The following is a 26,703-nucleotide window of genomic DNA, read 5'->3' as shown; positions in this document are numbered from 1 at the left end:
TCTTTGTATCAGAGAGAGGGCAGGTTTGAAAGGTTTCCACTTTACACATGGATAGTGAAATCATTCCCCTTCACCTGCACATTTCCTTGGCTTCATTGCAGAGACCCTGGTTGGGTGCAGGTGAGAGCCCTCAGCAGGTAGAACATGAGGACCTGGAGGGGTTAGAGCCTGCCTTGCCCACAGGAGGATTTGAAGATCTCAGTGGCGCTGTGGTAAATGGCCCTCACGAGCTAAAAGTGGCAGGCAGGAAGCCAAAACCTTCTGCAACACAGCCCTTATCCCTACAGGACACAGTGCCACTGCTACAGGTTAAGGAGCCCTTTTAATGGGATGCCAAAGCATTTATCTTCAGGATAAAGAGACCTCTTGTAAACACATCACGTTGTCTTTTAGCAGAGGGGAGCATCAGACAGTTGTGAGAACCCATGGACACGCTGGATAAAATACAGGCAGTCTTTGAGGTGATTTGGCACAAGTAGCTTTAGGAGTTAAAACATTCTTGGATCATTTTTTCTCCAAAGGGAATACTATTTGTGGAGCCAAGCCCCTCTTCACACGCATGCAACTGGGAACATATTTAATGCCGATAAAAACAGACTTTTTATTGAGTCCCCTAAACTCACAAGAGATCATTAACAAGCGTTAACAGAAGCTGTTCGTCTTTACAATATTACAGCTGGCAGGGCTGATGTAAGAACTCCAAAGCCATCACTCTGTCTCCAGTTATCTCCTCTGAGTGACGTATTTAGCTCTGTTTTGCAGCTGGGGATGAAAGTTTGGGCAGTACCTCCCCCTCCTCAAACACATCTGTGTGCATGTGGGGGCACACCCATACCCACAAAGAGATGAAAGCCAGAGGCTGCCTCTCCTGCTCTGCTGCTCCAGCTTGGCTCCTGGAAAGAGGAGTTTGATCCTCTGAGAAACCAAGCCCATAACCCACTCATCCCCTAATGCGCCTGTAGCACTGTCACACCACAGAGTTTTGATTTGGGAGTTAGAACTCTAACAGCCCCCTATTATTATTACCCCAAAAAACAAGCCTGGAGGTTTTTTATTTGTTCCTAATGAGTATCAGATTAATTGGGGTGTTTAGAGAAAGCATGGCCCAGCAAAAGAAAACGTATTTTATAGAAATACTTGTGTGTGGATTGAACTCGTGGTGGAGTGCATGCTGCAGACCCATGGTAAGGGAGCTAGCTGCCCTCATCTCCCATGGCTGAGAACAAACATTTGGATGGATAAGGACTCACTGCATGACTGCAGGTGTGAAAGCACATCCCATTTCTCCCACCTTTCCAAAAAACCCTGACATTCCCTCACAAGACAGCCTTTCCTCAGTGCTGAGTGAGCTACACCAGCTTCCATCACATTCTCTGCATCTTCAGCCTGCTGAGGGAGGATCCCTTGCTCAGGGCATGCCCAAGTCCCAGTGCTAAGGAGGACGTGGGAAAATGGCACAGAGCAGCCCCAGCTGCCCATGGTAGAAGGCAGAAAAATGGCTCTGGAAACCCCTGGGACCACTTAGCTACTGATCCTGATGTTTGATGAGACATAATTGCCATAGAGCATTCAAATATACCAATTTGCTTTAAATCCATTGCAAAAACCCCTCTGAAACAGCCTTAAAAGTCTGCAGACCAGAAAACTCTAAAAACTAAAACCACCAGGCAGTAAAAGAAGTCACAACTCTGACTCTGTACTCTGAACACTCACATTTAAGCAAAGTTACGCAAGCACCTGGGACCAAAAACCAGGATGCAGTGAAGATTTATGTCCACAGGGGAACATTATTTCTTGTCCTTGACAGCACTGAGCTTTATACCGTATTCTGCAAATAAATCATATCTGCTGCTTCTGGAGCACAGTTGTCAACCTTGGCTGCAGGAATACGTGGGACACAAAAGCAAGCATCAGGACCTCCAGAAAGGGAAAAAAACTCCAAACTCAGTGGGTGCTGGCAGGTGTTTGTTAACTGGTTTCTGTTGGCTTTAGCAATATATTCACATTAAGAATCAAAAGTGGTAATAAATCTCTTCTTCCAGATTACACAAGAATGTTCTGTATTGCTTCCGTATCATCAATAATTCTGTTTTCAGTCTGGAAACCCGTTGTGACCACAGATTTTGCAATCTATTCTGTACTCTTTTAAAGAAAAGGAATGGCAATATTTTTTTTGTCTTATAAAATTTGCCCTCATATAGTACACAAGAGATTTCTATTAATTAGAATGAAGATAAATGAAGTGAAAAAGGCTATGAAGGATATTATTCCTGTTTAACAAAATCAGTTGTTCTGATTTCATCTGTATTAACGTTTTATGAGTTTGGGGGTTTGATTTGGTTTTGCTGTTTGGTTTTGGTTTTTTCCTTTAAAAAAGCCCAAGAGTTCATAAGTCTCTCCTGTATAAAATTGACAGGTCTGGGAGAAGCACTGGGTCAAAGAGCTTAGCACCAGAATAATGTTTTAGAGACTCAGTAAGATGGAGAGGGTACTGCTACAGTGTCTGTTGCCCTGGGTACATGGCAGATGCATTGTTTGTGCCACTTTGAACATTCTTCTGGATTAATGCCTTTGTTAAATCAGAAACATGTATGTTGGAACCAATCAGCTTAATTGCATCTTGTCAACAACCACGGGGTAGCTCAAACATCTGTAAGACACGATGATACAGTCACTTTAAAACACAAGGCAGCAGTGGTTATGTGTCGTGGATAAAATCCTGGCCTGCTGAAGCCAATGAGTTGTGCCTTTCCTCAGGAACAAGACTTCACATACCAAATTCCAAACTTATCAGGCATAGAGCTGTATGAGATAAGCAAAAATTGGGAGTGTTACTGTTATTTTCTGAGCACTTGGAGCTTTGCTTTCACAAGATGGGCACGGTGCTGTTCATGGAGGGCTGCAAGGGCCGTGTTGAGCTGCAATTGCATTTCCTGCAAAGCTTGGAGCCACATGGGCCCTTCCCACAGCAGGACACAACAAAACCTCAGATATTACCAAGCAAAGTGGTCTAAGCTTCCTCACCCAGGCCAATTACTTAGTGGGGAAAACTAGACAGCTTATCATCACCATGGTCACTCCAGAGCCAGGCAGGCAGGTTTTTATATGCCTAATCCCTCGTGTTCTCCACTTCAGGCTGCATGTAACACATTTAATGAAGCTTGAAGCTGAATCTGTCCTATACATAACATTCACAGAGAACTGGAAGGACAGAATCACAATGTGTTTGCAGTACAGATTTTTCTCTTACTGCATTTTCACCCAATGAGACCCTGGATGCAATAAAATACAAGGATGGGGTCTATATCTGGAGTGAACACAAAGCAAAGTCTACCAAGTACAATCTAAATACAAAAATCTCTTTTCCTGAGCATCCAGAAAGCATTTGAAAGAATGTCAAACAGATGCCCCAAGAAAATTACTTCCCCTGCCTCTTTTCTCATCCCAAACCCTTATTATTACTTTTTGATTGATTTTTCTTGGCTCTTACACACTCTCATGCTGATCTTCTTATGTGGGCTCTATACAACCTTCCCAGCTTTCTTTTATCCCTCTCGTCTTCTTGCCAATAAATTATTCCAGTTTTATGAAAGGTTTCTTTTTTATTTCATAATAATGTTCTCTTGATCCAAAATGAACTAAAACTCAGTGGCTGGGTGTTTTGTTCTTCAGTGCAACACTTGGTCTGCCAACTGCTGTAAAAATGTATTTCAGCCTTCTCTGTTTATTTGAAAGCTGTTTCTTCCAAGAAGGCTAAGAATAATGTGGTTACCATAGTTTCCATATCCACAACCAATAAAAGGCAACTTGGAATACAATAAAACAAAGCTGAGACTACTCACAAAATGTGACTGAATGAGTGAACATTGAAATCTTCACCCTACATCACTCCTAGAATGATGGGAAGTACTCAGGACTAATCAACAGCCACCTTTTGGTCCAGCAGAGAAGATAAGGATAAGCCTGTCCAGCTCCCAAATTTGAGATATTTCAATTCTTGTCTGTGGTTGTGGAATTCCCATCTCACAGATTTAGTGTTTCACTGCAGAGATTTTGTACTTTCCTGTAATCTCTTGTTCCAGGAAGCGATTGTGTAGGCAGCGCTTTGCTAAGGCTCACTGGAAGCAAGTGATGGATTAATTACCCCTAGGAACCAGTTGACAAAGTAAATAATGAACTGTTTGTTCTTTGGTTTTGTTGGCTCCTGAACAGGCAAGATTCTAGGGAACAAGCCAAAAATAATCTTTTATCTTTCAAGTCAACTGGCCAACAAAACCCCACATACTTCATAGATTATACAAATTACACCTGCTTTGGACACATCCATTTGCTTTCCTAATTACAAGTGATGGAATTTTGCTCTAATAAAATCAACTTTTAGGAAATGAAAGAAAAGCAATTATTCTTGATAATAATGAATAAAGAAATGCAAGATGGTTAGGCCTGCTGGCCTGATTTTTTTCCCTGATTTTAAAGACTTCCGAAGAGGGAGAGGGGAGAGGGGATTCTGTTTGATGTAAGCACCTGATTGAGAGGAAAGCAGAATCCTCTTCCCACAGACTCAGTGCATGCTTTGGGATTGACTCCTGTGGTGCCTGGGACTCTCATAAACACACCAGGTAAACATGGAAGAACACAACTCCAGATTTTCTGGTGTTCTGCTCATGTTTTCTTGCCAATGACAACAGCTCAAGACTGCTGGGTTTAAATTAAATAGCTCTGGCCATGGTTTGATAACCCCTGGATGTAAGCAGTAGGGGAAGAAAATAAAGCAAACCCTTCCTTAGCCCAGGCACCTGGGGCTGTAGGTGGGGATTCTGAGCAGTGGGAGCAGAACTGGTGGAAGAGCATTTGCTGTTATTGTTTTTGAAGAAAAGCTGTTATCCTCACGGTGCAGCTTGCTGGAGCTTTGTCAGACCCCAGAAGCCACTGGATGTATCAAACACACACACTGAGAGCCACACAGTTTCAGTTCTAGTTTAGCACAAGAAAATGTAATACTTCTTTTATCCCTGCCTTCTCATCTTGGCAAAGTCATGCATACATAACAGAGGAGAAGAAAGAGAAAAAGAAGGTGTAGGAGTTTAAGAGCTCGCTCATATTGATGTCTTAAGTTTTAGTTTTCATATTTTCCCCCAGGTGTGTTGTTTTGAGCTTCATATTAAGTGTTAGTGAGCTCTCTTCACAGAGTAGGTAGAGAAAACAATTCCTTTCCTAGCTTCATACCAAGGATAATCATTACAAGTTTCAGGCCCAAAATCATAAAAAAATGGTGGACTGAAGAGAGAAAACAAGAAGGATGGGACTTCATAACCTGAAGCTGTAATTGGACAATTAATCCTGATATGCAGATGGACCAAAACTTATGAAAATGTGAGACCTCACGACCAGCTGTCCATTTTGTGACCATTTTTAATAAACAGCTATAAACAGTGACTAAAAAGACAGGTCTTTCACATCCCTAGAGTGAACATACTGAGGAACTGGAAGAAACAGTCAAGACCAAACCTGTATTAAACCTTGCACCCTTCTTACCTATGAATAAAGAAACAGGTAGCCCAGGGATTTTTTTCAATATTTCCATTATGCCAACATTATGTACAACACACTCCAAGTCTGAACCTGTTCATTATAATGTTTTTAACAAGTTCATTAATTTTTTTCAACAAGTTCATGAATGTTTTTAAACTTCTCAACCAAAAACAGCCAAGAGGAGAGTCACCTGCTCAGGCTCTGCACTGCCTCAGGGACAGCACCCTGCTGGAATGGTGCTCACAGAAAATGACATTTAAAGGCACATCCACTGTGCCATTATCAGCCTGGCTGTGGTTAACCAGCAGCACCAGCACAGTTCCTGGTGTGGAGATGTTCCTGTGTGAGATGGGGAGCAGCACTCACCTCGTTGATGGCCAGCTGCTCGCCGCCGCCCCCGGGGTGGCCGTAGCGGTGGTTGGAGCTGCGGAAATCCTCGTACAGATCCTCCTCGCTCCCCACATCGTCCGTCAGGGCTGTCTTGTCCAGAGCTCCATCAGTGATCACTGCAACAGCAAAATGCACAGATTGAGCACAGGAGCCTCAGCAGCAGCACACTGATAGGAGCTCGCTGTGGCAATGGGCACCGTAACGCAGCATAAAGGAAACTAAAAAGGAAATTTTGGGTCATAATTCCATCCTCATGTATGCCTGCTTTTCTGAGAATTTTTCTCCACTCATGTTTTACCCCTAGAAATGACTGTGTCTTTTTCTAGACTAGAAAATACAATCTTAAAAAATTTGACAACTGCTGCATGTTGCAAAGGTCAAACAAGAATAGGAAAATAAGGTCTGAAAAAAGGCACAGGGCAATGATGGCACAAATGTGATTTTATTAGGGCCTTCCTGTGCTGACAGGAAAGTGGACTAGGAGACAAGCACCTCATGTCTGCCACTTCATACCTTGAGGATTATGATTTACCAAATCCTGCCAGGCCAAAGGAAGTCTCAGCCTTTGGGAAAAACATTCACCTTCCCCTTTGTCCACACACTTATTTGAGAATCCTTTTTGATGCCTAAAAGGGTGTTTGCTCCGGAATTATCCATTATTACCACAGGAAGGCCATTCTGCTCAGCACAGCCCCAAACAAGCTACAGATAACGGAGGGTTCACAGTCTGCAGCTACAACAAACACTGAAGCCTCAACCCTGAGAGAAATAAAGATGAGGCATTTATATTCCTTGCACAGAAAAAAGTGTCACTTCATCTGTTTCATGGGCAGGATCTTCTTCCTAAAGTCTCCTTGAGGTATTAGCAAATAACCTTCAGTGGCATGTAGTGTCATTCATCCCATCCCTGTACTGGTTACTGAACATGAACTTGCTGTTCTCAAATCTGTGAAAAATGACAGTGATTAAAGAAAACACCTGCTGACATGTTCATCTGCATTACCAACTGCTAGGACAACAGCTCCAGTGACAAAGCAATGGGCTTTACAAAGATCTCTGTGCATGAAACAAGTACCTACACAGACATGATGCAGAGAGCAGCTGATATAAATCATAATTTTAGTTCAATGGACATGACATGGCTACAGGAGTAGAACTGAATGAAAACACAGACATTATTATCAGCACTCCTGGCAGCAGTCTTAGCTGTGCAAGTCACATGATATTACCCTCCAAATTTTTGCAGAACAGGTGAAAAAAATCTTTTGAGCTTGACCTTGTAGAGCTTTAATAAGGAGCAACTCACAAACTTGGTCTTGAACCTTCATTTCCCTTCATACTGCAAGTGCATGTTGTGAACCTAATTGTGCCATTGGGTCAAATAAAGCACCCCATGATTCATTAGCTTATTATTACCTGAAACCAAAAAGCTACACCACGTTAGCACTGAATAAAGTGCTGACAGAGGTTACAGCCAGACCTGCAGAGCTTGTCCTCATCAACCCTTTCAGTACATGGGATGGGCTGTTAAGGCTGCACCACCTGATCACTTCTGTCAGCAGTGAGGTGTAAATTCAGTGTAGCAGCTATCAGTTCAGTGCAGTGACCTGACATCAAAATGACGACTACGAGCTATTTTTATAATAAATACTTGCTTGCTTATGCTTTGAATTCAATAAATAGGCACAACAAAGCAAAGATTGTCTGAAGCTGGAACTCCACTTGGTATTGATGGCAATTCAGGACACAGAGGTGCATATGAGCTTATGATTAAAGCAAAATTCTCTGTGCAAGTATGGAACTACCCAACCATTCAACTTGAAGTGACCTTTCAAAAAAAAAAATCAAGCATTCCCCTAGCTTTGCTCTGACACCTCACATCGTTCATTATACAGAAATTCTGCACTGAATATGTGCCAGTACTATAAACTGCATATAAAGCAATTCTGGGGTTAAGACCTAGTCCATTAATATAAAACTCAAAACCAGCTGGAATACCACTGATATGATAATTTCACGAAGAGTTACCACGGCTGGAACTTTTAAAACTAAATTTAAGGGCCTTAAAGTATCACTTTTTGTTCACACACTGTCTGGAAAACCTTTGTCTGATAGTAATGAACAACTTTTAGTGTGTTAGCACAGAAACAAATTAGAAATGTTTTTCAAGAACAAATAAAAATAAATCATTTATAAGAAGCAAGTCAGCAGTCACTTAATTCAAAACTCTTCTGCAGCCCTCTGATCTCATTCTTTTCCCTTATTATACACATGGCTTCACTGCTTTTCCCTTACACATCTTCTGTTATTTTCACTGCTAAAAGTAACCTTCAGCTTGAAAAACGTTCATTGGCATCTTTAAAGCGTTTGGGTTTTGCCCCCACATTTTCCTATTTGTTCTCTGATCTGTGCTTAGATGAAAAAGCAAAAGCTCCAGGGAGGTATTTATCTGTGTTACTTAAAATGCTCTGTACCTCTGCTAAGTGCCTTGAAAGCTGTGCTTGCTTTTACTAGAGATCAGTTTTTCCTCTCTGATCTTACCAAGCTCATCAATTCTCTGCTGTCTCAAGACCTGCTACTGCATTTGGGATTAGTTTTCCTGGCAGAAAAAAAAACAAAACAACAAGTCTTTATAGACATATTGCACCAAAACTACACTTCATAAGCATGAGAAAGTTCTCATGGCTCAAGATAGCCATTACACGTTTTCCCAAACTAATGCTGCAGGAAAGAATTAAATGAATGAAAAATAAGAATTTGCTCTGAAGCAGGTTAGATGAATGACATGACCACAAATAAATAAAACAGTAGTCTGGGATGGTGACCCAATGCACTAGAAAACCATCAAGGAAGTAGAAGAACGAAGGCTTTTAGTGAAGGAACTGACTTAACGTGTAAAGCATAAACTAGGTCAAGTAGAAAAGAAGCAAGCATTGTACAAAAATCTTAAAAGACAAGTTAGCAGAGATTGCTGAAACAGCCTATCAGCCTCCCCAACAGCACAGCACTGCTGGACAGGCCACTATCAAACTGCACTGGGGTTAATTCAGATGCTTCATTCCTGCCACCTCCCAGTGCCCAGCTCTGGCTAACACTGAAATTCAGTGGCACAGTCATGCCTGGCCTCTCTGAACTTCTGACCTGACCTGTCCCTCCCTGGCAGCCAGGCCACACCAAGGAACAATGTTCTGTCCAAAACTAAAGTGAAGCAGCAATTAACTCAAGCAGATTTTTTCATATTTTATACCTCTGTCCTGATAAATTTCACTAAATATGGCAACAAATCCCATACACAGGAACAGAGGGAGTCACCAACATTCAGTACTACAGCAAGAACTGAAACTCTGTTTCACACTGCTGTTAGTCCTAGCCCAAGCTTAGGATTTATGTCATTACAATACAAAAGCAGATGGATAATTCTAGCAAGAGCAGCTCACAAAAGAATGCCACACAAACTCTTTTTTTAATGCATCCATACAGATAAAGTGTGATAAACCTGACGCCACAAAGAATTATCTTGATGATGTGAAGCTTCAAAACTCATACAAAACATATCAGTGGAACCAGAGGGTGGCACAGGTGTCTGTGTCCAAGTCCTGAGCAGGCAGCACTCGGGCTGCATTCATGAGCAAAAGGGGAGGAGGGTTCTGGGCAAATCAAGTGAAGTTTGTCAAGATGGACCAGGGGAAGAGTTCACCCTGCTCACACCTCCCTACAGAGTTTGGAATCAGGTACAAAAAGGCAGTAGTGGGAAGGGTCCTGGATGGGCTCTGCTTGTGTCCCTACCTTGCTGAAAGGCGATGCCAAGCAACTCTAAGTGGTACTTGCACACAGTTCCAGAGGTCTCCATGTCACCAGAAAGCCTCTGGAGCTGTTACCAGCTCTGTGCCCAACAAGCCATGGTTGAACAACTCATTGCCACCCTGCCAGTGTAAGTGCATCCTGCTTAGAGGTAAACTGGGATAACTGGAAGGCAGCTGCCTGCATGGTGGGATTTGCACAATCAAGCTCAGGTGACACTGGAGAACAAACCAGCAGGGCTGCACTGGGACAGCCTTGATCTTCAGCACCAACAGAGATGGCAGGGAGGGGAAAATAGAGAAAAGGTTTTGTGCTGTTTATCAAATTGGTGGGAAGATAAGGCTGGAATTAGATGATCTACTAGAGGTCTCAGAAAACAGGTGTTAGCTGTAGTCCAGAGATCAGTAAAGACTAATGTCACCTAGTACAGGTCATGCAGTTCCACACATCTGTGCTCTGCTCCTCTCTCAAAGGAAGGACCTGCCTCATGCATTCCAAGTGTCAGGAATTAGTGAACACAAGTTGCTGTTAAACAATCAAACAAACAAAAAGTTCAAACAAAAACCCAAACAAAAATAACGCCAAAAAAAACCACCATGCAACTACCACCATTAAAAATAAAAGAGAATTAAATTAAAGGAATATAATCCCACCCCCTCACTGGAAAACTATTCTCACAGAATAAATGTCTAGAATAGGTTCCTTTGAGGAGCTGGACACTACAGCCCCAAATTTAGCACAGCCTCTTAACAGAGCTCTCTCAAACTCACAGAGGTTTATGTCTCAGCTGGAATAAGCCCCAGCAGCTCCCCAGTGGCGAGGAGCTCCAGACGTGTGTCTGGGTCACAAGGCTGAACAATGACCCAGGACTGAAGGAAAATGGGCTAGAGGCATTTTCCCAAAATGTTGGTTATCTGTTTTCACTTGACTTACAGTCTACAGCTTTTAGGGGTAAGGCTGGGACAGGAATCCATGATGATTACAGACAGCTTGGAAAGCCAAGAGCATCCATAGTTTATTAAAAACACATTATATTGACAAAGGGAACAATTTTTCTGTAGTTCTCTCTTTCAAGTGTGTTTTTTTCCACATCCACCCATTTCATTTGTCTCTGCAGCATTTACATTTAAAATAATTCACCAAAACAACAGTAGGAGGCTGATTTACACTCACAGAGCAAATTAATTCAGAGCTAACAACATCATCCCCTCTGCCTGAGTGAGCAGAGATTGCTGTGGTTGTGTGCAGCCCACAGGAAAGCGCAGTGCAGCTGCTGGTGGAAGCACTTCAAGAGATTTAAGATGATAAACAAGTGAGTGGCGTGCATGGGTTTGGGAACCACAGCCAGGCCACACTGCCCAGGTGAGAAGAGCCCCTCCCTACCCTGCTCTTCACCCATTTGGGGTTCTTAAACCCTCGTCTCCTTGGAAATGGTGCTGCAGCCTCCACCAGTCCTGTTCTCAATTATGTGCTTCATTTATCAGATGCTTGGTCCACGGAGGTCCCTGTGCAGCTGCCACAGTGAAATCCATCAGAGTGATGTCATCCCTCTCCTGCCCCAGCAGTGCAATTCTGCAGCTCTTACTGTGCTGATGGACCCTCTCTCATCATTCTGCTGATGCTTGTGGGCCAGTTTAACAGGAAGAGGGAAGTCAGGCAGGGAATTTGCAACAAGGGAACAATGACCAGTTAGGATGAGCTTCATTAGGAGAAGAAAAAACAAACAAACCAAAACAAACCAGAAAATTACCAGGGAACATGGTCCTTCAAAACCAAGCCTAGAGAACTCAGGTCCTTATGATGACATTTCTGAGTAGGTAATTAAAACATGTTAAGCCAATCTTTGAAGGAGAAATCACAGCTTGGGAAAGAAAGAAAATATTGAAGTGGAGAAAGCAAGCTTCATCCCCTCCATTTTAAAGAAAGATTAAGAAGGGAAAGGATTCAACATAACAAAACTGAATTAACATTTTGGTATAGTGCCACAAACAGAATTTCTTTTGTGAATGAAGCCAGTTCCTAATTAGCTGAGGTAAAGAGCAAATCTGTGGTTGAAAACAAAAAGGACAGCTCTTCACTGGAAAACCAAGCACAGATCCTCTGTGGGTCTGCTGGGCACATCACCCAGGGTACCATTCATCAGCAATAATGCACTGAGCCACCCACTCAGGTTTCAAGAGTTCTTAAATCCCAATTAGAATCTAAATGACTTGCAGGGAGGCTTAAGGGAGTTCTCAACTCTCTTGGGCAGCAGAGATAATTATGGGGAAGAGAGACATGGATTATGAATGGCTCTGCAGCTCTGACTCCCACATCACCCCTTGCTATGCACTTGAAGCTTGGCCCACTTTGCCCTGGCACCCACAGGGCACAGAGCTGCCCCCAGCTCCCTCCTGGCTTCTTGGGTGATGCCACAACTGGGAGAGGGGGAGTGACTGAAGTAGTTTTGAAGAGTGGACATAGTGGGGAAAATAGATAAGAAATCACATAAATATACTTTTCTCATCCAAAGCCTGATCTTTTGTTGAAAAGTCCCTCTATTGTACTGCACACAAGCTATTAATTCACTGGCCTTGTTCCCATCACAGCTACTGACTTGGAAAAAAGCAGGCACGTCCTCCTCCTCCATGTATTTGTTGTTTATTTGCTCAGGTCTGATTACTCATCCATAGTGACTGTTTGCTCTCTTTTTGCAGATGAACATCCCTGGAAATGCTATTTACTTTATGTCTGGACATCCCTGAACACAACAGGGGCAAATCTGAGTTCAGTCCTTTAAGCTCTATCACAATCTAAGCATGAAGTCAACAGCAGCAATCAAAGCTAGCAGAAAAAACCTTTCTAGTATCCAGGAACATTCCTTACCATATCCTTGGTCGGGTGTGCAGGTTGGAATACCTGGAATGTCATTTACTGCCCCAAAAAGGAGTTTTATTCATTGAGTGGCTGCAATTTAAAGGAGTTTGGATGTGTGTGTGTCAAGGTGAAACAATCTGCCATCATTTTTTGAACACTTCCTTTGTGAAAGACTAAAATGATTGCTTTTCTCATTTCTAACAGGTAACAAGCACTGACATTCCAAACTCACGTGGAATTCTCACCTGTCCATTTCACTCTGCTGCTCAGCCCCGTGCCTGCTACATCTTGAGTAAAAATAAACCCCAGACCAAACTGCTCCCCTTTAATGTGAAAACCACCTCCAGCACCAAAGCTGCCCCTTCATCAGAGCGATCCCAAAATCCTGCCAGGCTGCTGGCTGGGGGACAACACGTCTGACACTGCCTGGTGGAGCGTAACCACAGTCACTTCAGATCAGCAGCATCCTCAGTCAGACATCAGCTCACCTGCAAAGTTAAAAATTCCATGTCCCTGTATCCATATCCACCCATTCTTATCCAGAAGTGTAACAAAAACTGAGGAAATTCAAGCAAATGGGCCAGGAAACCAGAACAATAGTTATTTACACCTACTTCAGCAAACATAGGAGGTAAAAGCAGCATCAAAGAGTGTTAGTACAGCTGACAAGCCTGACAAAAATGGACTGGAAGAGATTTTGTCAATAAGATTCCAGGAATTTTTATCTGTTTATTTTTAGAAGAGCATCAGCTCCAGATTTTTAAAACCTTATAGGCACATCCCACAAGTTGGAAGGTCAACAATCTGGCAAAAAGAGACACATTGTTTATTTAAAAGATTATTCCCACAGACTCCCCTACACCATCTCAACACTTGCCACTGCTTCAATGTAGGGTTACATTTCTAGATCACCTTTGGGCTTCTCACAGCTTTTGTTTGCACAAATATATCTGAAAGTTGCCTGTGGGAACATGCAAACAAATGAGGCACGCACTTATCTTACTGCTACTGAGTCTTATTGCTCTGCCTTCACTTAATTTGTGCTCATCTGAATCAAAGCCCTGGTGCATACTCAAGCATTCCCAAAATCTGTGGTTTTAATCCTTTTTTTCCCTTCCAGAATACAAATGAAAGACCCTTAAACAATTCTGACAGAACCAGTATTTCTAGTCATCACCAGCCCTCAAATAAAGACCTTCAACAGAAAGTGTTCCCCCATTCTCTCAGGAATTGTTGTTCCTCCTGACTCTGCAGTTGCTTTCCAAAGACTTAACTGGTGATCTCTTCATGCAAGTGCTGTTATGTCCCAAATCTCACATTGTCCTTGTCTATTTTAATTCTATTGATTTAGCAATGATTTGCTTCACCTCTAAAACAGCTTCCTCAGAGAGGGTAGGAACCCAAGCTACCATAGGCCCTCACAAGAGCCTCCTTTCTTGTACCTGTTACTTTATTAAACAAAGGAAAGAACACAAACCCGCTGTAGAAAATTCTGGCTGACTTACATTTCCAAAGATTCTGCATTTTTATTCTGTATCTACATTCAAGCACATCCTCCAAAGACCAAGAGCTTGGAAGCTAAGTTTCTGCTAAAGATTTTGTTGCCAAAAAGCAAAACATTTTCTTCAGTCATTAAGTCACAGTCTAGAGGAAAGAAAATTCCACTACACATGAAGGTTTAGCTACTGGCCTGAAAAAAACACATTGTAAAGAATGGTTAAGATAATTTTTATGAAGAATTGCTACTAGGGTGTAAAACAATTCATATCACAATAGCCTCTAAAATATTCCACTCGGTCACGCCAACTTTGCATGGAAACAAAACAGACACAGGTCTTTCTTATAATGGCATCATCCATGTTGTAACTTGAACAACTAAAAAGGAAGAATTGTTTTCATAATAATTTAAATTTATTTTAAATTTAATTTAATTTATTAAATGTATGTATTTATTTAATTTCAATTTATTTTAAATTTATTTTATTTTATTTATTTAATTTAAATTTCTTTTCAATTTAATTTAAATTTAATTTAAAGCCTTGACAATGTGGCCACTTTAGTTAAGGCAAAACTAACACCAGGGCCTGGAGGAGGCCTGTGAGGCCCAAACTGGGCTGATGGGTGACACAGGCACTGGGCAGGGGCTGTTTGCAGCACAGTCAGCACAAAGAGCCTCTGCTGGCACTTGAGAAAGGCTGGCTGTTTATCCAAGTGTCTGAGGACGGCTTTAAGAGGCTAACTTCGAACACTTCAATTTGAAAAATGTGACCTTTGGTTTTTCCCAGAATTCTGCATAAATGCCATAAATCTAGTCTTTATCTTGGTGAAGCTATCCAGGCTGACAAGTAGTTTATATCTATGACCTTGGACCACAGAAGTAATTAAAAATGAATGCCATGAGAAGACTTTCAATTGCTCTTGTGCATTATCAAGTATAAGTCTCAAGGGGCAGCAAGATTGTTTTGTTGACATTATTTTGCATGACCAGTCTCCATGTAATACACAACACATCTGCTTTTTTTGCTGGGGATACAATATTTTCATTAAAAAAATACCATTAAAACTGCTTTACCTATGGGAAATCCCTCTGTCCCAGTTTATATTTTAATCTGAGTTCTAAGAAAATCCCTGAGATCAAGCTACCAAATATTTCTGAGGGGAAAACAGAAAACCAAGGATTAATATTATTTAACTACAACTGCCACAATTGCTAAGGGATCAGGCTTTTTGCAGCATACATTTGAATCACACAATTCACTCCACTACACAAAGGAGTCCAAGTCAGGCTCTGAATTAGTCAGGGGAGTTCTTTGGTGTTATTTAGAACAGATTTGGGAGATCAGCTCTGAGCAAGCTACAGGACAGATGCTGAACATGGCCAAACGTAATTCAGTTTTTATATTTGAGTGGAAAAAGACACAAGAGCATTGCCACTGGAAGATGGGTGCAGAATAGCAGGGCACCACATCAGCTCAGGGACCTCACAGACAGAGCCAAGGTGGAAATTTAAACCCACTCACACATGGCATATTTACACTTTTGTTAGCACAAACTTTGCTGCCAGAGCACAGGGCTGACTGGTTTTAATAATCAATACCTGCTGAAGACCAGGTGTACAAACCAAGGAAAGAAGGGTGGATCCCAAGGTGCCCCAGATGAGGCTCCTACCCTCGGGGTGCCCTTCACACCAGATCCAGCTGCACCCCACACCAGTCAGCCCCCAACACCTCCCCAGGGACTCCAGATTCCCCTGCCAGTGATACATGTGAAAGACTGCACCGAAATCATTTCAAACTGTACATGGACAGCAATATTCTTATTAAATACATTGAAGAACTCAAGGACAGGCTTTACAGCCTTATGCATTTGTTACTGTTCTTACTGAGCTGCCCACTGTGAAGAATTTGTTCCCTGGGAGTGTGGGGATGCAGATATGATAGATTACTGCAAATCAGATTTAAAGAATTATCCTCAAGGTACTGTACCTACTGATTGATGCATCTCAATAAACTTTCAAATATCATAGGAACAAAAGGAGGCTTTATTTTCAATAAAATTAAGTTTCCTAGGAAACTGGTGTGAGAAAGTGCCTCATTTCAGAGTTCTTCCACAACATTCAGCTCCAGGTCTGATTTGTGGCTGGATGTGTCAGATGCAATCTCACCCTACAGCAAGAAAACTCTTCCAAGGTAAACATTATTTCTCTTGAAATACATTAAGTATTCGATTCAAAGCCATTATTAATAGCCCCTTTAAAAGGAAAAAAAAACATTCTGTCAAGGTCATATTGGCCAAGGTGCCTTTCATAGTTAAAGTCATCACTTAGGATGTTTACTGTGGGCTTCAAGAAGGAAATCAGAGCAGCAGAATTGGTCAGATCAGCATTTCAGCAGATAGTGAGCCTGAGATGCTAAGTGTGCATTTTGAACTGTGAATTCCAAATGACACATTACCACTTCCAGATCACTGCATTCAACAGAGAATATTTTGGAAGCTTTGGAAACTAACTTAGAAGTTGAACCCATCCCCAGCTGCAGATGGCAAAAATGAAGTACAGTCAAAGGCAGCTGTGGCTAAGGCACTGGTCAGAAAATTCACATTCTCCTCGAGACATGGCTGCAGCAAAGTCTTCTGTGCAAATCTGACACCAGCGTGGAACTTGCTTGCAAAATACACCCAGGTTAAAACAAGGACATCCCTTCCAGAGCAAGTCTCTGTGTGTTCTACTGCCCTGCTGAACAAACCAGCAATTCTTTATCAATTGTTTGGATTTATGAAACAAGCACAATAATCCTTTCACTCAATCTTTCCTGTGTTTAGCCAAATTTTAAAACACTGAATTCCACAGTGCCATTGCTGTTGGATGCTATCTGTGCATTTTAAACTGGCTGAGGACATGGCCTGGATGAAGTGTAAACACAAAATCTGTCACTTTAGATCATATTTCTGTAAGACCAAGCTCTTGGCTAATTTTCATATTCATCATGAATTGTTCTGTGCAGAAACATCTTCCTTTAAGTTAAGGTATAGCTGTCTCTGTCTCATAAATTCAAATAATTATTTTTATTTTCAGCTTTGGTGGTATTCCCCTGCACCAAAAGCCCAGCTTCATCATTTCTGAGTGACAGCCTATGTAATGCAGGATTATTACATCAAAGGACAACACTGAAGTATCAATAAAGGAAAGAGGCCCTCAGGAGACTACTGTCAAAAGATATAAATTTCTTCCTCTGATATGAAAAAAACCCTACCTCAACCTCTAAAACAAATTCCCAGATGATGTCCATCCATCCTGGAAAGCCATCCATCTTTGCTGTGACAGTGAGCAGTGCTCTCAGCACCAGAAACATTTGTTTCACTTGACAAGAAAGGGGTGTGAGGAGTGATCTGGAGAGCCTGACAGGAAGGAAAGAGAGCAGGGCAAGGCTCACCCTGCATGGTGCTGCTGTGCTCACCTGGCCAGGGCTCAACAGCCACACACTTTGGGAGATACTGGTCTGCTGCTCCTCAGTTTCTGTAAAATCCAGTATTCAGGGACAAGTGAGAACAAGTGTTGTTGATTTATTCTAAAGGAGCTTTCAAAGAGAATTATTCTAGTGATTCAAATCAGTGATTGAGGCACACAGCATGTAGTGGGGACCATGGAAGCTCAGCATGCTGTAAAATCCATGAAAAACTGAGGATGCTTTCTTGGTCCATGAGGCCATTTGGGTGCAGCAATGCCAGATATTCCACACACGTGCCTGTGGTGTTTGGCATCTGTAAGAGACGGTCTGAAGATTCTCTCATCTGTCTCAAAACCGTCTCAAGGACAGAGACTGACCCTGAATATCACAAGGGACTTGGTCTGGGGGTTTGGGCTGAGCTGAGGTGGATGTTTGCTGAGTGATTGTTTGCAGGTGATTGCATTGTCCTCATTCCTGCTGGTGAGCAGAGGCTTGTGTGTGGTACCCTGTGCAATGGGTTTCCACGACACATTGCCCTCGTTCCTGTTGGTGAGCAGAGACTTGCAAGACGTGGTTTGCTCTGTACCCTACACCTGCCCCCTGCACAATGGAATTCATCACAGTGATCATCAGTCTCCTCTGGTTTTGGCCCTGTGCCTCTTGCTTTGTAAAAGACTATAAAATTACACCCCAAATTTTTATCACCCCAACTGACAGAAGACTCTGTGTTGTTGGACAGCTAAGTGGACTTCAGCATTGGTAGCTATAATCCCCTTACTCTCTTTTTCCTACACTTTGCTTTCTCTTCTTTTCCCTCTATTGCATATTAGTGCTGATGGGCACTCAAAGTGTGTTTTACTGTTTGAGTCCCTGGTTTGCTGATAATCTTTTGTACTCCAAGGTCTAATAAAATCACAGGAATCATCATTCATCATCATCATTCAACATCAGGAATCCCACCTTGCTGATGGTGACAGCATCCTGCATTCTGAGCGTGTGGCTGAAGCGCAGCTCTCCTGCCAGCCTGGGAGGTGATGCTGCAGGGGGTGATGCTGCAGTGCAGCCCTTTGGATGGCCTGGCAGTGCACAGTGATTAACAGAGCTTCCTCTCACTCTGCCTGGAGAGAGCTGCAGTCCTGCACAGGACCATGGCACACATGTGCAGAGGACACTCGCACTCTTCAGCCATTCAGGTGTGACCCTTCTACACACAAACGAAGCAAACTCAAAAATCCTTACAAATTAGCTTTTTGCTTGTACCCACAAACTGTGTTGATCATCTCTTCTCCCCTTTTTTCTTCTGAACAAAAGCTAAAGATGGGTAATGGGGGCCTGTATCACCCTGTAGCAACCTTCCCACTCTCAGCATTGGAGAGCTCTAAATCCCACCCCATTAGAGAGCAGCCCCTCCCAGGAGCCCATCATGCAGCTGACAGAGCCATTATACATATAAATGAGGGATATAAATCTCTTCACCATCCTGTTTCCTCAAACCTTGATTAATTACACTTCTGTCTGCCTTCTTTCCTTTCAAACACAAATGCAAAGGCCAGGCTCCAAAAGTGGGACATTCTTCCCCTCAAGTTGGTGTCTGAACTCAGCAGGTGCAGTTCCACTGAGGGCAGGAAACTGCCTTTTCTACACCACGTTCCTGGCGTCTGCTTATCTTTCCTGCTGGAAACGTAGCAAATGTCATCAAAGTGTATCAGAAGTTAAACAATCCCCTTGACTCCAGTATCCCTCTGCTGTAAATACAGTCTGAGCTTGTTTGAACTGGAAATTGTCGTTCTTGGGAATAATTGCTCTCTACACAGCGCTGCCTCCAATCAATACCAAGGCACATTTTCTGAGCTTTCATTACTAACCTCAGAGTAACCTTAAAGGTTTGGGCTCATTCTTTTCACCACACTGCACAGATCCTTCTTTACATAATCTCAAAAATGTCAACAGCAAAACAATCAGAACAGGCACAAGGGTGCTTGCCTGGTTTCAGTGCAGAAGAGCATTTCCAGTCTGATAAAGGCTAGAGAGCTCTCTCAGAGGTGAGAGAAAAATGCTCTCCATGTGCACATATCACTTTAAATGGGAGGGACAAAAAGAACAAATTAATTCACAGCTAAACAAGGTAGTAGCAGAGAGATGATAAAAAGTATAATTAATACCTCCATTCTAATTAGCACTCCCAGTCTAAGTAAGAAAATGGCATCCTTTGGTGTTGGCCTTCCTCAGGCCAACTGTAGGCACAACACACAAAGTTTTCACTTGTAACCATCATTTCTTCTCATGTTCTGCAGTGGTTGGGATCACCAAATGTTTGAATTGTCACTTTGGAGAGGGTTGGGCACTGACAGCTGGAATGGTAGGCACTCAGATTCTATGGTCGTGGATCATCACAATTCCAATGACTCCACCACTAAATCTACAGTTTCACATTTCAGCCAGCTCCAGTTTAATCCAGCCTTTGGGGAGAAGCACTTTGGGAAGATGCTACTCTTCTGAGCAATGGGGTCTGGGACTCAGAGACTGAGGCTGATGAAGAAATCAGTAGATTTTCTCAGTTCCAACATGATGACAGCTGAAGAACTGATCTGGAAATCATGAGGAGAAGGCACTGCAGCATCACTGGGTACAGAATACATTTGATTCCTGTGGCCTCAGCTATTGCCAGAACCACTGAAATCTGTCAAACCCAAGGGAGAGCTGAGTTTGGTCTGTGTGAAGACACCTTCTGGACTTGACAAGTACTTCCCTCTCCCTTTTAGGGAATGGAAATAGTGTGAACTCAATGTCATCACAATTGATCCTACTTCCTCAATTAAGCATCCATTTTGTTCCTTAGAATAATCTCAGTTAGATCTCCCTTTGGGAAACAACTGCAGGAAGAAGAGAAATTTGCACCTAATTCAGTTTGTTAGGCACAAAAATCAGTACCTTCATCATGCTCACAGAAATGGCTACATGGAAATAGGAGTCTTAGGCAAAAAAATTCTCCCATTAAAATTCCAGATATTTCCACAGTCAAAAAGACAACAATCCCAAAATTATACAGTGTGCAAAGGGAGTCCAGAGCAGACATTATCACTAAGGTACCATAAAGGTGAGATCACAGCAGGAGTCAGCAGCAAGAGAAGAAAGCCTGCTCAGTGGGCTCAGCTGAGCACCTCAGCTTCCAGCAGAACATGAGCAGCAACAGCTTCATGTAACATTAGCAAAGGGGAGAGAGGGTGCAGGCTGCTTCATCTCATGAACAGATCTATCTTGCCCAAAAAAGACCCTTGATGCAAAACATTTTTCCTCCCAGTTATTAATTTATACTTTAGACATCAGTGAGTGAGGCTGTTATTACCCATACACTCAAATAATCTCCCTTTTCTGTGTGATGTGGAAAAAGCTGAGCAAGACCAAGATGGATAGAAGGGCAAACAAAGCAAACAGAGAACCCTGTAGAAGGTGATGTCAGCAAGACACTCTGCTTGTTTTCCTACCCTAATTCCAGGAAGGGAACAGGACCCCAGCCCCAGAGCCACAATTAGGATTATGTAGAAGGGACAGATTCCCTCTTGTTGCCATTCAACCTCATAGATATTCATCTCCACTGCAATAATAAGAGAGGATTTAAAAACAACATATGAAAGCACATAAATATGTTTCAGAAACAGGTTGAAACAATTCAACCAGTGCAGAAAGCTTCAACCTCTAACTAATGGATTGCATTTATCCAGCAAGAAGTGACAGGAAAATTTGGGCTTGAGAAAACAACTTGTAGATTGTATTCCCATGGCCCACAAACATCTTATGCTGGGTTCTAATGAGAAAGATATTGAGGGACTGCTTTGATTTTCTTTGGGTCCAGCATTTGATTTACATCTCCTTTAATCCCTCCCCAGTTATCTCTGCTCCTACATGACCAAGGGGGAAGCCAAATGCAGCTACTTAGAGCTAACAAGGACATGGAGATGGCCCCGGAGGCATCACAGCAGAATCTGGAATTCTCATTCCCAGTGGGTATACAAGACCATTTTTAGTAGTTGCTGACTTGTGTTCACAGAAGAATGGGGTCAGAAAGGCAAAAAACCACAGATGCAGCTCAGCACTGCAGAAGTGTGAGACAGCCCCCCAAAAACTGCACATACCATGGAGTGCTGAGCTTGAATTCAGCATGTTGCTGCTGAAAGCACTTCCTGATAATATCTGGCACCTGGATTCTGTGTCTCACAAACCAGGAACTGACAATGGCAGTAAAACAGTTAAACACCATCATATCCAAATTATTCTTGGGTGATACTTTTTGTTCATTTTTGGAACAGAATGGAGAGTCACCAGAGATAAGTTCTCCAAGATGAGGGTACTGAGCTGCCTAGAACACCAGACTTGATCTAATTCTTCCTACATGACTCGGAAAGAGGGGTCCTGTGAACTCATCTTCATTCTATACAAATACACAGGAGGCTTTTAAATACATAAATTAGTAGGGAATAAATATCTTGGAAATGTGTGTTCCTAACTGTGCAGAAAGGATTTCATCCAACTTTTACTAGAGTAAGGGAATATTGGAATGGAACCAAAGTGATATATTGTGCAGTAATAAAATATAAAGATCAATGAAACCAATTACTTGAATTGCAGCTCAAAGCATAGGTGGTAGCCCAGTGTCCATTCTGATCTTCTCTACATAAGGCAAGAGTGGAAGGGACCTTCAAAAAATGTTCTTGCCAGTTCATCTGCTCCAAAACTGAATCAACAGCAGTAATAGCTTCTGAGAAAGGTTTTCCCAATCTCCTCATCAAGACCTTTACTGAGACTTCACAGTCTCTCCAGGTAATCTTTTTCCAGGGCTTCTCCTAGCATCCAGTCAGAGACATCTTTGCCACAGATTTCCCAACTCTTTCTCCCCCTCACTGTCCCAAACACATAAATATCAAATAGTTACCTACAGGACAGCCTTTCCAGGCATTTCAAGATGCATGTCTTCCTCCATTCTCCTCAACTGCACACCCCTAAAATCATCCCAACTTCTTCTGCAGATCACGTGCCCTGGATTGCTCTCATTATTTTCTTCTGGATCCTCTCCAACTCATCCCACAGCACTCTTATTGTGGTGTCCAAAAATATGCTCTGTATCTCCTTTAAACCACTACACATACACTTAACAAGTCAGCCTACACACTGTTTCATGCTTCAAGCTAAGCACATTCAAATGACGTTGTTAGGTGTTCAGACCAGCTTTATTTTAAATTATAGAAAAGATTGATGTAGTGCATTTTAGACTAGATTGGGCAACAAGAATGCATCTGCCATGAACTCACTGGAATCCAGTTAAATTGAGGGCAGTGTGTTTCTGGGCCCCAGTAGCTGTTGCTCTCTTCTCCTGAGTTCAGTGCTATTCCAGGAGAAAGGTGCCAGACAGTTCCCTGCTCTGCAAACCCAGCACAACGTGTCCTGACACAACCACGCTGATTTGGAAGTCCTCTTACTCACTGTGCACTGAGCACAGAAAGCAGTCCCTGGTACCCATTTTGGTCTGAACTCTGCACACCCCTCCCGAGAGCTCTGCTGAACCAGGATGTCTCTCATTTTCTTTCATTTACTGCAGCTCAGCCAGATCCTGGAAAGAGACCTGTCAGTTCTTGTTGTGTGCAGCTCAGTGACCTTCAGGAGACTTCAGTCCTGTCGCTGAGCATCCTGTTCAGCAGAGAACTGAGGAAAAAAGCAGAGCCTGGTTCCTGTCTTGCAAAACACGATGATCTGCTCTGCCTAATGCAAAAGGGCAGAGTATTCCCTTACCCTTTTTCTACCCTGTTAGCCTGACTATAAATGTGATTGCGCTGATAAACATCCACAGCAAGAGATCATTTGCCCAAACTAATTAACTGCTGCCACCAAATCACCATGTAATATTTTCACTAGGAAAGTGCAGCCTACACTGCTGTATGACATTTACCTTTTAATTGCCCTTAGTCACCAGCAACAAAATTTCAGATGTTATTATTTGTGTTGGTGAAAGTTCCCCTTCTAGATCAAACATGAGGCATGTCAAATACCATCACAGGAGTGCTAATGCTCTGGGTTAAGCTGCAGCAGAGGCTGTGGAGGAGCTTCCCAGCCCCCAAAGGGAAGAGGACATGGGAAGAAGGGGATTAGGACAATCTGAAGCAGCACAGCATCACTGGGGCACAGCGGGGAGGGAGGAATGCCTAGGGCAGGAATTCATGCTGAGCAGAACACTCCCACTCATCCTGGCTCCAGCCAAGGGGAACACAGAGCAGCTCACAACACCACACTCCCAAGCCTGCTGCTCACACTGGATTTTGAAAGACTTTGGCCAGCAAGGTTTGCTCTGAGTGGTTTTCATCTGTGCAAACAAGGATAGAACAGCTGCCCTGGGAAATGCTGTCTTGCTCCAATTAGCTTGTGGCTGCTCACCAGGCAACTGTCCCGAGAGCTGCCCTTTGCATGCTCTGACTTCCAGCCTCACTTCAAGCATCATTAGGAAATTGCTCTTTAAAATTTACAATTTTTTATTTGAATCTCTCAATAAACCTGCCTGTTGATTTGACAGCACCATGTCTGTAGAGACCAGAGAATTCAAGTGCCTGAAGTTGCTTCTATACAAGCCACTCAGCTGATGCTGATAATTGGGACCAGTAGGAGTTCAGTTGGGCATGCACACATTTTAATGTTTTCCTTAACCCCAGGATGGGCAGAGCACCCAGGCAGCAAACAAAATGCCTTTTGGGGTTGTATCACACCAAAAGGCATTTTGTGGCCAGCAGAACAGGGAGGACATGCCAGGGCCAGGAACAAAGCTATTAATTCAAGGGGGTGGCTCACCTTACAGTCACAGAATATACATCAGGAAGCACAAGGTGATTTTAAAATTCTAATTCAAGACTGTAAGGATCAATATCCAAATTAGCCTACAATGACCTAGCTCCAGAAGGAGCAAGGGTACATCAATTCAGTGCTTCAGCCAGGTTGATTAGGCAGGCTGGGACAGGTCCCTGTTACAAGCTGGCTGTGAGGATCTAAGCCACACAGACATCTCTGCTCATGTGTAACTACCCTGGAAGTCTTTCACAGTGCTCAGTTTTGACAGGTAGAAGCTAACTTTCGAGCTTTCCACCCACAGATTCTTCCAGGAAAGAAATGGCAAATTCCATTTAAAGTTCTTGTAAATCAGGGCCCAGAACAAACCAAAATTGAATGTCAAAGGCTAAACTGTGAATCCTTTGCTCACTTTAGCATATAAAACTTCTCTGCAGTTGTGCGTTGTAAACCAGTGACATGTCACAAGTGAGCACGAGCTCAGGAGCCCAAGTAGGTGGATCCCAGTTCTTACTGTGCCACAGTACAATCCAGGACAAAATCCAGCCCCAGCTCCTGGAAACACCACCTCAGCTGCCCTCTTTTGCTGTATGTCCTGAACTTTACTCCCATTTTCACTATGGCCATGTAACCAAGCACAGCAAGTGGGGACTGTGAGCCTGGAAGATGTAGTTTACAGTTCTATGCTCCTGCCTAAGCAAGCTGTGTTTTGAAAGAACAGGAGTTATGTGCCAGAAAAGGCTGCAGACTAATTTTAAAAATAATTGAGGAAGATATTCTTCTACTTGTTCATATGATTCATGCCATTACTGCAGCTTTTCTCTCTTCCACATAGTCTTTAATGAGGAGCAAGACAAGTGATCAAGCACAAGAACTCAGATGCTTCCTGGAATTGTTGGGGTTTAATGTAAATGCATAAAATCCAGGCATCACAGAGCTCTTTTCAATATAATCCCAAAGCTGCTTACAGGCCAACTCAAGAATTTTTGTGCCAGTCTAGTTACACTCAACATGCAATAACCTCTCAGAGGTCGGTGCCAGAGGCTATGAATTTACCTCAAGGTATGTGTTTTATATGCAGCAATATGTTGTCATTAAAACAGAGCTCCACAGAAGTCACATCTTAGTCATTGTCTATAACCTCCCCCTTGGAAACAATTTTACTGTCTGCTTACTCCAAGAATACAATTACTTTTTGCTGCACAAGGTGCTCAGCATGAGCGTGTTCCAAAACAGTAACACGAATTTTACGGTTTTTTCCCTCCAAAAAAGCTTTGAATAGCTCCTTGTGGTACTAGCATGCAAAGAGACTGATGATACCACCACCCTGCCAGGCAGTTTAAGGACACAAAGCCTCTGCTAGGTAGGAGTACACAAGGGAATGAGCTGCTGTACAGTGTTGACAGTAGAAAGCAGAGACAGGCAAAGCCATTTGCTGGTAATCTCCCTGAAACTGAAGATCTCCTCATTGGTACTTTTGGAGGTTTTGCTGTACCACTAACTCACCTGTGTCATTACCTGCAATCACACCCAAACAGGACTAAATATTAATTTCTGTCAATTCCCATGCTGCACTCCACAGTAAAATAACTCCTGGAGCTCTTACCGTTGGGAGGAAGGCACAACAGCATAGCTTTTGTAAACAGGCATGAAAGCTCCCTTGGTTTTGTAATCATCTTACACAACTGCTATCAGCCATGACAGCATCCTTTCAGATTATAATGTCCTGAGACATGCAGATAGCAAAGACTTGCTGCCTAAGGCTACTCTGCTTCTGCTTGTAAAACTATTAATAAAAATACCTAGGCAAAGACTTGACTTTATTGCTATAGATTAAATGAAAAGGCAACTGTGCAAGAAGTCTGGCCAGAAGGATTACATTATTATTGATCTGGTTATTGTCTGATCAGGTCAGCAGCAGGTCAGCAGCAGGACTCCCATTCCTGCTATACAGCCCAACTATTTAGAGAAGATTTGTCCTCTCAGGGCAGACTTTCCTCCACTGTCTGCCTGTACTGCATAGGCTGGAACAGAGCTGTGGGTTGGCAGGACTCCACTGCTACTGCAATACAACAATTGCAATGGACTAAAATTGGCTATTTTGGATGCACTTTTTCAAGCTGCAGAAGGAAGCCCATATGGGGGACTACCCATATATGTGGTTTGCCCAAAAGAAAGCGTGCAGCAAACCCCTGAACTTAAGCTTTGCAAAAAGGAAGCAAAATGTGTGCTTGCAGCATCTGGTGGTCCTTCCACTTCTGGGCATATCTCAGCTTTTCTTTCTTGCTAATCACCATCAGCCACCCAGAATGGCTGCCTGCACCACTATCTGCACAGGAAATGGGCCTGGCAC

General features: G+C 42.8%; 1 protein-coding gene across 1 annotated transcript in view; it reads right to left on the bottom strand.

Annotated features, from left to right (window-relative positions):
* ARHGEF4 (Rho guanine nucleotide exchange factor 4) overlaps positions 1–26,703 on the bottom strand; it is a 98,097-nt gene that overhangs the window by 37,745 nt on the left and 33,649 nt on the right. Inside the window, exon 2 of the mRNA XM_058844083.1 lies at positions 5,899–6,038. Coding sequence (XP_058700066.1) covers positions 5,899–6,038 — 140 coding nt within the window. The remainder of the gene's footprint in view (positions 1–5,898; positions 6,039–26,703) is intronic.

The sequence above is a fragment of the Poecile atricapillus genome, chromosome 8, assembly GCF_030490865.1.
Source record: "Poecile atricapillus isolate bPoeAtr1 chromosome 8, bPoeAtr1.hap1, whole genome shotgun sequence".
Taxonomy (NCBI): Eukaryota; Metazoa; Chordata; class Aves; order Passeriformes; family Paridae; genus Poecile; species Poecile atricapillus.
The sequence above is the reverse complement of the archived record's forward strand: the minus strand, read 5'-3'. Positions and strand labels throughout refer to the sequence as shown.